At 38.8% G+C, this 11,030-nt stretch overlaps 1 protein-coding gene across 2 annotated transcripts; it reads left to right on the top strand.

Moving 5' to 3' along the window:
• The first annotated feature begins 5,273 nt into the window (after window positions 1-5,273).
• Window positions 5,274-11,030, top strand: nAChRbeta1 (nicotinic acetylcholine receptor beta1). Of its 2 annotated transcripts, none has more exons than XM_074101142.1 (9): window positions 5,274-5,349; window positions 5,948-6,084; window positions 6,566-6,720; window positions 7,488-7,578; window positions 7,665-8,012; window positions 8,091-8,284; window positions 8,791-8,949; window positions 9,023-9,287; window positions 9,565-11,030. In XM_074101142.1, the coding sequence occupies exons 1-9, from the start codon at window positions 5,289-5,291 to the stop codon at window positions 9,727-9,729; spliced, it is 1,575 nt and encodes a 524-aa protein (XP_073957243.1). In that variant the 5' UTR covers window positions 5,274-5,288; the 3' UTR covers window positions 9,730-11,030. The 2 variants fall into 2 exon arrangements, with proteins under 2 accessions (XP_073957243.1, XP_073957242.1); XM_074101141.1 differs by having other exon boundaries at window positions 5,278-5,349; window positions 9,044-9,287.

The following is an 11,030-nucleotide window of genomic DNA, read 5'->3' as shown; positions in this document are numbered from 1 at the left end:
GTCGGGTAGCGCATCGAGTACCGAGTGGTTGAAGACAATCGATGGTATCCCGTGGGATGACCGCACATGCGCAGCGCGCGCCCGCCGAGACGGGCCGGGCGCTCCCGTGTTGTAGCTCTAACTACTAAACCAGATTAACGCATTGCAGATGGCGGCTTTCATGTTTTCAATTATAACAAACTGGTTTGAGCGCAACTACAAGCAGAAAAATTATACTTAGGTATAATAAGATGTTCAAATTTACCAATTGCTTAGGTAAGGTAGGTAGGTAGACCTCGATCTACCTTGTGACTCGCAGACTGGCTCGACCCTTAACTTAAGGGACGACTTTTAAAATCGGTTCCGGGCTCTTGTTAGGTTAATTTATTTGGCTACAAATGGACAAGAATGCACAGTTCAGAGTTTTGTACGTCACTATATGAGTAGTAAACTAATATTATAAATGAAAAAGTGAGTTTGCTTGTTTGTTTGTTCCGCTTTTATAACGCTTTAAGGGGAAATAAGGGCGATCGTTACTCTATACCAGGGTTACTCAAAGTGGGGTACGCGAAACCCTAGGGGTTCGCTATTCGACGGTAGGGGGTTCGCGACAAGGTTTAAGACTAGCAAGATGATTAAGATTGGTTTTTGGACTCTTTTTGTATTTTTTATTTTTAGTTTCTACAACAGTCAATTTTATTACTTTCTTTTTGGGGGGGTTCGCTATCGTCTAGAAACTTTAACAGGGGTACGTGAAGCCATAAGTTTGAGAACCCCTGCTCTATACAAACGTATTCTCCTGTTTTTTCCCTGAATAACTACCAAAAAAAAACGTGCATACAACATACGCCATACAATCTACTCCTGCCATGTCCTTAAATTTTATAGTTATTTACTTATTTAGTTATTAACATAAATTTCAATTTCAATGAATTAGAGGCCTTCGAGGTGCAGCAATGCATATTTTCAGACATCCACAAATATGTATAATTAACGCATATTAAGAAGTAAATAATAAACGGCATAGACAAAACCTTCTTCATCGTATATTTGAAAGAAATATAAAAATATGTTTAATTTGGAAGAGGAAATATGGGACTTTTACTGAGAAATGCTGTTCTTGAAAGTTTTTACAGGTATAATCAGTCCGAATTATGCTCTTTTTGGAGGGACTTGATGAAGAGAACAATAAGTATTTAAGACATAAGTACTTCTTTCTCAAACGGTTCACTGACCGAATTTCCTCTTAACTACTAAACCGATTGCCATGAAATTTTGCGTCTTATTAGAAATCAAAAAAATATTTCGCAAAATTGAGCGTCCCCAAGAGGTAACTGAACAAATGTTAGTTTAGTAATCCTAAATAATCGATTAACTATTAGATAAATAGCCTATTTTACATATAATTTTGCTACTGTTAGCTATGTTAGATACAACTTCCATCCCGAAAAAGGGAATCAGATAATTAACTTCTGAAATGATAGTGTAAGTTTTAAAAATATATATAATTTAACGCGAGCGAAGCTGCGGGCAACAGCTAGCTATATTAAGTAGGTAATACATACAAATATTTTTCATAATATACACTTATTATTTAGAAAAAAATGCATTTCTTTAGGTACACATCATAAAACACTAACCGTGGCTAGCTGTAGGTAAAGATAACACACGACCTAAAGCATTGAATCCAGATACTTAAAATTTCAAAAGCAGGTAAAGTCACCTGCACCAATATCTGACACAACAAGCATGCATAAATACCTGATACGACTCTATTTGTAGGGCCGGAAGGACGTGTCAGATATTTTTGCACGCTCCGCTTTAGCAGATATTAATGCTGGTGACTGTACCTATTGCGGGGATGTGAAAGATTAATTTAGCAAAAATGCACGAAACATACACGAAACCAGATTCTTTCTCCGCTTGCGAGCGTTTTTAGCATAGTAAAAGAGAACAAGTAGGCTCACTATGAACAAAAGTACATCGCGCGGCTTAAATGTGTGCGCGCCGGTTGGGGCCAGTACGCACGCACCCGCCGCCGCACGCACACACTGATAATTTAAGGAGGATTAGGTTTTCTTTAGTCAAAGCTGCGCTGCCGTCGGCGCCGTACGTTTCGATTTTAGCTCGTTCGTCTTGCGCTCGCTTCGCGAGATGATTACCTTTTACGTTCGCGTACTCGTACTTACGTATTTTTTGTATTAAGTATAATATGTAAATTAGTGGTATATAAGTGTACTGTAATATTTTCGTGCAAGGGCACATAAAAAATAATAGATACCTACCTACCTATAGGTAAACCTTTTTATATTCAGTAATAATAATAACAGCCGAATATAAGCCGTGGTGGCCTAGTGGTTTGACCTATCGCCTCTCAAACAGAGGGTCGTGGGTTCAAACCCCGGCTCGCACCTCTGAGTTTTTCGAAATTCATGTGCGGAATTACATTTTGAAATTTACCACGAGCTTTGCGGTGAAGGAAAACATCGTGAGGAAACCTGCACAAACCTGCGAAGAAATTCAATGGTGCGTGTGAAGTTCCCAATCCGCACTGGGCCCGCGTGGGAACTATGGCCCAAGCCCTCTTGTTCTGAGAGGAGGCCTGTGCCCAGCAGTGGGACGTATATAGGCTGGGGTGATGATGATGATAATAATAATAATATGACGACATAGAATCTGTCTGGTTTCTATAGACACAGACATTAGACAATTTTAAATTAACTTTCATACTAAAATTATTTGCCAGTTGGTAATTAATCTAAAATAGACGTCGACAACCCTAAACGTCCGCGCCGGAGTAGGCAAGTCTCCTAAAGGGTCGGAGTGGACCTACTTGTTCTCTTTTACTATGGTTTTTAGTGAGGAAGTATGTAAGATAAAATTCGCGTAGGTCTTTCATATGGACCTTCGCAAGGTAACACTTGAACAAATCAATTGTTCATAATGAATAATGACAGCAAAAACTTAATTTCAAATCAATCCAACAATGCGAGTTTAAAATATAGGTTAAATTAATTTTAAAAATTCAAGACCTTTACCGATAACACAAAAAACTAATTGTGTTTGCAATGGATTGTCCTGCCGAAATTCCCGAATATAATAAGTACAAAATAATTAAATTCATTTAGGCTTTGCGAGACTTGCCGTCTGTCAAAAAATTGAATCGTTCCTTGCCGGTGGACGACAAGGCAAAGCGGCCTACTTACTAATTAACCAACTTAAATAAAAAAGGAGGAGTTTTACATTTCACTTGCATATTTTTCTATTTGTTACCTCTGGTAAATCCACTATTCATAGTCTATTTTTTGTTTGGGATGGTAGGTAACTTGTAAAGCAACTTACCAATAAGAATCATATAAAATGAAAAAAAAAAAACAAATACCAGCCCTAAGAGTGAAAAGTGTGTTTACAGGATGTTTTTTCTTTTTTCTACTTTTTTTTATGTAGGCAGGCTACCTATGCTTCGTTTTTTAACACGCTTTTATTAGGTTGACCTGTATGTAACTAACTATGTAATGGAATCTAAGCTAACTAATTTAACCATCTTCCAAGGGTCGTAGCGTAATGAATATTGGCAGCTGTATGTAGTTCTGATGACAATACAATAATATGGTACTGTCGAACTGATCTGACGATGGAGCTGGAAGATATGAACTGGAACTTCATGATGGAAAATCGTAGAATTAATTTTTAACAAATATTGTTACAACAATTTAAAAAAATCTGAAAAACATTTACAGTGATGTTCATAATATAGAATCTCCCCCGTTTTTGGTGTCGATTAAATAGCACGAACCTGCACAAACCTGCGAAGCAATTCAATGGTGCGTGTGAAGTTCCCAATCCGCACTGGGCCCGCGTGGGAACTATGGCCCAAGCCCTCTTGTTCTGAGAGGAGGCCTGTGCCCAGCAGTGGGACGTATATAGGCTGGAATGATGATGATGATGAAATAGTACGAAACGCTACTAGAGTTCATTTATAGGCTTTAAGGATTATTTTATGACAGGTAGGTACGCTCTAAAACGGCCTTTTAAAAGGTATGTTTAGAGGTATTCGTGAAGGTGTCTGCATTATGCATTTCAGTGACAAGTAGCAATTGGGCGGGCGGCGTAGCGATTCGAAGGGTTACTACGGGTCACTAAAACAAATAATATTTAATTAAATTATTACGGAAGTGAAAATTATGTTTTTAATAATAAATTAACAGTTTACGTTTACATAGGTATGTATTAACCAAACAGAGTTCTACGATCTTTATTGTGCTCTAAGTAAACTTTCAGTAATTGTAAAAAACAGTTAAAAGCTGTATAAGTTCAGCACAGACACACAAAAAAGGCAGGCGACGGTAGTAAAAAAATACTTCTGTTTCACCATGTAGAGATTCATTTTGTCTTATTTCTGGCTTATATGCCTTCCACTTCCTGGCACAGCTGGGCTTCACTCAGAATAAAGGAGGTAGGGCTTTAGTTTCAGCTCAGCGCAGGTTGGGAACATCACAAACACCATAGAATTTCTTCGCAAGTGGATGTAGACTAGCAAGGGAGATAATGTGGAGATAGTGAAAAAAAATCCAAGACGCTCTAAATTCATCTTTACTGACGAGCAGCAATAACGTTTCACTTTCCACGCAGATCCATTTAAAAATACTTCCGTTAAAAGTTTATCTCAGCGGATGTTAATTTAAATAAAAGCGTGCATATACGTATATTTTTCTCGTTAAGTCGTAAATAGTGGCAAAGGCCGATCCAGGGGGATCCTGGGTGTCATAATCATCCCCCCCCTCTGGGCCCTGGGCGGAGGAGGCTTAGATAGGTAACATTAAGTAGATATTTTTCTTATCTCATTGATTTTAATAAAATTAATATCTTTTTACCCGACTGCGAAGAAGGAGGGTTATGTGTTTGCCTCGTATGTATGTTTGAATGTATGAATGTCTATTCCTATGTCCTCTCGTAACTACTCAACGGCTGATCCGATTTTGATAAATGATACGTCATTGGATTTGTCTTGATAACGCGAGTGCCACTGGGTCCATAAAATTCTTGAAAAATCAAAATGGCGGATATTTGGCGCCAAATTGTGAGCTTTCAAATATTTTTTTAATTCAAACCCATCAATTATCAAATTTATTGTTTTATTTTATTATTATTATTATTATAAAACGGGATCTGCCCTTGCAGTGGACATCCTGAGTTGTAGGCGAAAAGTCAGTGAGTCGAGAACTTATCGAGGTGTATTCCCTGTGAGCCTCCTTGGGGTTGCGAGGCGGGAGCGGCGCGCGGCGCTGCGTGCGGCAGAGGCCGCCGCCATGACGGGCGGGACGCGCGCCTGCTTGTTAGCCGTCGCGCTACTCACCATCCTCTACTCAGGTCAGTTACGATAAATAATCACCCTGTATATAACCCGGAGCAAACGTGAAATAAAGGGGCTTTAAGTGACAGAGATTTAAAGTTTAGCAGTTTTGAAATCGGTTAAAAGTTGACATGTTTTTTACAATATATCAATTAAAATTTAAATCAATTAAATGTTTTGCAATAAATTCTTAACTGATGAAGGTTTTAATGAATTGACTGTCTTGATTAATTCTGATATTTGATAACTTTAAGTTCAAACGTATCGATGCCAATAGAAGTCGACTAAAAGAAAATAAATTTGTAATATACGTGATTAAATCGTGAAACACCTTAAAATTTGAATTGCTTTTAATTCTCAACAATTTTATTAGTAATGGAATTATTCGTATACGTAGTTATATGCACATTTATCTCGCACTCGCCCCGTATTGATCTGCGAGAACGCTGCAGCATCACGGTACCAAAGGAGTGACAGATAACGCTCAGATGATCCTGTAATTGCTATCTCAACGCGCTAACATATACAATTTTCCCCCCTGAATCTAACATTTTCAAAAAATAAATGCTTTTTATTGTAAAAGTAAATTGGAGTCGATTATTTTCCTTGGGACAGGATGGTGCTCAGAAGACGAAGAGCGCCTCGTGCGCGATTTGTTCAGAGGATACAACAAGCTCATACGTCCGGTGACCAACATGACCCAAAAAGTCGACGTGCGGTTTGGGCTAGCCTTCGTCCAACTCATCAACGTTGTACGTGACAATTCAAACTTTAACCTGAGATAAAAATCATCAAGCCCAGTGTAACCTACAAGCAACATTTGTGCATGTTGCATTACATTGCGGTGCTCGATTGAACACTTCATACTCGTAGGCTTTCAGCCTCGCAATGTATTGCAACTTGCACGATTTTTCTTGCAGGTCTAAACTGGACTTTAATTTGCACATTTTCACGCAAGTAGTTTGCATAAGGCAGGGAATACACGTGCTGTCGCTTGCACGTTTTTGTGCACGTAGCTTGCATGCTTATGTCAATATGTATTTGAATGTGCGCCAGCTACCTGCACAAGTTTATTATGGGCCCAATAGTGAAAAATATGATTTAATTGTGTATGACACACGCATGTCAGCTCCTTGCATTAAAGTTGCAAATGACGATATTTTGTATTACCGGCTATTGCCGCCGTTTTACAACTAAACATCACTTCTGATTAATAACGTTTATATATTTCAGAACGAAAAGAACCAAATTATGAAGTCAAACGTGTGGCTTCGATTGGTGTGGATGGATTACCAGCTGATGTGGGATGAAGCCGACTACGGAGGCATAGGGGTATTGCGACTACCTCCTGATAAAGTTTGGAAACCAGACATCGTGTTGTTTAACAAGTTAGTGGAACGTTTGATTTAATTGTTTTGAAATTTAAAACGTAGAGTTAACAGATAACAGTAAAAACTTTTTGAAAGGATACTGATGTTCCTAAGGCTCTACCGGATGTGGCCTGTAACCTGTAACACGAGCAAATAATTAAAATATAGATCGTACTCGTCAAACTGAACAAAACAACATTAGTTCATCGACTATTAGAAACAATGGATTCTTTGTATTTTCCCTTTTTCATACAAATTAAATAATGTTATGAATGTAGGTACGCCATCCTTAGAACCCAATTGACGCCGCCTGTCACGTTAGAAACATCAAACATTTTGCTTTACATTGCTTCTTCGAATAACCTATAAAGTGTAATAAAAATAAAAAATAAAAGAAATTATTTTTAAAAGTCTCTGAACTAATTTTGTTCAGTTTGACGAGTACGATCTATGTGTTACAGGCCACACCCGGTATATCCTACTTTTATAAAATTTATGTGAGACATATTTGAATAAATGACAAAAATCAAAAGGTTCAACTCACGATTATAAAAGTCAGGAACGGTACAACTAGTTTCGATCTTTTCGGAAGATCTTCATATGTAAGTGTGTTCATGACGGTGGCGCCCCCTGCGTGGTGAAGAAGATCGAAAGTCAGACCGTTCTTGTTCCACACTCATGATTATAAAATAACCGTTTAATTTTTGTGATCTTATCTACTGATTATTTTAATGAATGAACTAACTCATGGGTAGACAACTCATAACCTAACTAACTTGTCGCAGCGCCGACGGTAACTACGAGGTCCGATACAAGTCTAACGTACTGATATATCCCAACGGTGAAGTACTTTGGGTACCACCCGCCATCTACCAGGTATTTAGACAAGGTCTAGCTCATTATCGTATTATAAAATACAAGTACCTAGGTACTTATTTATCTAAATATTTTAAATTTTACAGAGTTCGTGCACTATCGACGTGACTTACTTTCCTTTCGACCAGCAAACGTGTATCATGAAGTTTGGCTCTTGGACCTTCAACGGCGACCAAGTGTCGCTCGCCTTGTACAACAATAAGAACTTTGTCGATCTATCTGACTACTGGAAATCAGGAACGTGGGACATCATTGAAGTGCCAGCGTATCTTAACATTTACGAAGGAAACCATCCCACTGAAACGGACATCACCTTCTACATAATTATTAGAAGGAAAACTTTGTTCTATACAGTCAACTTGATCTTACCTACAGTACTTATCTCGTTTCTATGTGTGTTGGTGTTCTATTTGCCTGCTGAAGCCGGTGAGAAGGTAAAAAAATACTTAACGAAAACTTATCTATTAATTTTTTTTATTAAAATCACTTATTTTTCATTTTTATTATTTTAGGTCACATTGGGAATCAGTATTTTACTGTCACTGGTTGTGTTCTTGCTACTGGTGTCAAAAATTCTGCCGCCGACCTCGCTTGTGTTGCCACTCATCGCCAAGTATCTTTTGTTTACGTTTATTATGAACACCGTCAGTATCCTCGTCACAGTCATCATCATCAACTGGAACTTCCGAGGTCCAAGGACGCATCGGTAAATTAAATATCTATTAGTATACTTGTACATCTTTAATGCGATTATCGACAGCCCTATAATATGTTAAAGATTTTAATTTAAAAAAATAACAGCTTAATTTTGATGAATTTTGACCCTTTCTTGAAGTGGAAACCATATACTGCTGTTCAGTAGAGCCTAGTAGAGGGGATATATTAGTACATTGTGTCTTAAGGGCGGTAAATAAGGAATTACGAACGAGAGTCTATTAGAAGCCCGAAGTCGAAGACTGGTTTCCACGGTTTTCATGACAAGCACATTAAAGTCGAGGGTTTTATTCTAGTCACTTCACGCGTTACGCGGTACACTTTGACACATTTATTAGCTAAGTAGGTATTATTGAAAATCTTGAATGGCAGCAAACCCACATAGTTGTTCAGTCGAAGTAACCCAACCATCTGCTAAATAATCCCGAATTATTTTTAAAACTAAGTATATATATAAAAATTTGACTTAACTAATAAATGTAATGAAACAAATTACAGCATGCCTCTTTGGATCCGAAGTGTGTTCTTGCACTACTTGCCGACGGCGTTGCTCATGCGGCGCCCGCGCAAGACGCGACTGCGCTGGATGATGGAGATGCCCGGCATGGGCGCCCCGCCCCACGCCGCCGCGCCACACGACCTCCCTAAGCACATCAGGTAATGAACGATATTAAGTACGCTAATCAAAACCTCTCCCGTTTCGCGAATGAACCTATATCTAACTTCACAGTGCTATTGGTGCAAAACAAAGCAAAATGGAAGCAATGGAGCTGTCTGACTTGCATCATCCGAACTGCAAGATTAATCGAGCGGCCGGTGGTGGTGAAATGGGGGCTTTAGGAGGTCTCGGGGCCCTAGGCGGCCTCGGCCTCGGCGGGGAAAGGCGTGAGTCCGAGAGTTCTGACTCGCTTCTGCTGTCTCCGGAAGCGGCTAAAGCCACTGAAGCCGTGGAGTTCATCGCGGAGCACTTGCGTAACGAAGATCTTTACATACAGGTACGTATGCATTTAAATTAATCCAGGAACTAATTAAAAATAAATAAATATTGAGCTTCGTTTAGATTACCTTAGCTAGTAACAGTAATAAAATCAAATGAGCAGGTACCTACTAGTAACTTTAAGAAGGAAACTTTTACTTATAGCACACTGTAACGTAACGCTACTCTCTAGCTATTAAATAATTAGTCCCTCAATATTTGTAATTACGAGTAATAGATGCCTGCCTGAGGTTCAGTGATCGATCATTTAACATTATTTCTAAAACTGATTACAGACCCGTGAAGACTGGAAGTACGTGGCCATGGTAATCGACAGACTACAACTATACATTTTCTTCATCGTGACCACGGCAGGAACAGTCGGTATCTTGATGGATGCTCCACACATTTTTGAATACGTTGATCAAGATCGCATCATAGAGATTTACAGAGGAAAGTAATTAATCAAGTAAACATATAACCACAGTAACATCGTTACAACATTTAATTGATTTAGCTTATAGCTAACGCTTGATATAGTCACTGCGACTGACTACAGAACCAGTGGCGTAGCTACCGGAGGGCTGGACGGCGCAGTGCGCCCCGGAGCCCCCAAGGTCAGGGGGCCCCTCAGACTCTGACTTACAAACTATAAATGACAAATCTGGAGTACATCGAATTCGCAACACGACGAATACGGAACAAACGATTTTAAATAGTTTAGTTGGGGCCCTACTTTATTTTTGCCCCACCCAGGGCCTTTGGTCACCTAGCTACGCCACTGTACAGAACTTCCAAAACAATGATTTCTTCCTTCAGTAAAAAAAAACCTTATAATGTACTATGTAGCTCAAATAATGTCAGAGTTGTTCTCGGCAAGATTATAAATGAACCTACCTACTTACTTTGTTACGACAGTCCTTCATTTAAAATACTTAATTGGCGAAATACCTACTTAGGTACTAAGTAGTAACACCTAAACAACGACATTTAAATTTTTACAACAGTAATGTACTAAAGGTACGTGGAACCCTAACTTTTGGCTCAAACTTGTCCCTGCAGGGCTACTACAAAACTCGAAACTCGAAGTCCGTATCGTACCGTCCCTGTTGCTCTCGTATTAAATAGTATAAGTGTCAGAGGGACCGCACGACACGAACTTCGAGTTTCGAGTTTCGTAGTAGCCCTGCTGTACCTTTTGCTTCGTTATTTTCACGGCACCACAAAGACGTGGTCCACCCAGCAGGGCTACTACGAAGCACGAAGTTCGTATCGTACCGTCCCTCTCGCTCTCGTATTAAACAGTATAAGAGTCAGAGGAACAGCACGACACGAACTTCGAGTTTCGAGTTTCGTAATAGCCCTGCTGAAGGGTTCACCTTACTTCTGTTGTGGTTGTGACAAGTCGATAATGATAGCTATTATTAAATACGTGGATAATCACCCACAAGCAATCTAGAGCTTCTGAATAACGAAGCCAAATATAATCAATGACTAATGCACTTGATACATATTTATTAAATTTTGTTAATAGCTTACGTAAGATTATAATAGGGTATTACAATAAATTCATAGAAATTAAAATGGCTGTGTTCGAAGTTTACCTAGTGTAAAAGCACAATACTGTTTCGATGTAAGTTTGTATTTTGAGATGTACCTAATTAGAGAAGAGATAATAAAATTAAGCGATATGTAAATTATAGTTTTAATAGTTCGTCTTAGAACAAGATTTCATAAAAAAACGGTTACATGAGTAATTATG

Source organism: Choristoneura fumiferana, chromosome 18, assembly GCF_025370935.1.
Source record: "Choristoneura fumiferana chromosome 18, NRCan_CFum_1, whole genome shotgun sequence".
NCBI lineage: Eukaryota > Metazoa > Arthropoda > Insecta > Lepidoptera > Tortricidae > Choristoneura > Choristoneura fumiferana.
Note: the sequence above shows the minus strand (reverse complement) of the source record. Positions and strands in the feature narration are given on the sequence as shown.

Coding starts and splice junctions, on each gene's coding strand:
- nAChRbeta1 (XM_074101142.1), top strand. CDS start 5,289: ATGACGGGCGGGACGCGCGCCTGCTTGTTAGCCGTCGCGCTACTCACC. Junction 7,579..7,664: donor TACCACCCGCCATCTACCAG/GTATTTAGACAA, acceptor TAAATTTTACAG/AGTTCGTGCACTATCGACGT. Junction 9,288..9,564: donor ACGAAGATCTTTACATACAG/GTACGTATGCAT, acceptor AACTGATTACAG/ACCCGTGAAGACTGGAAGTA.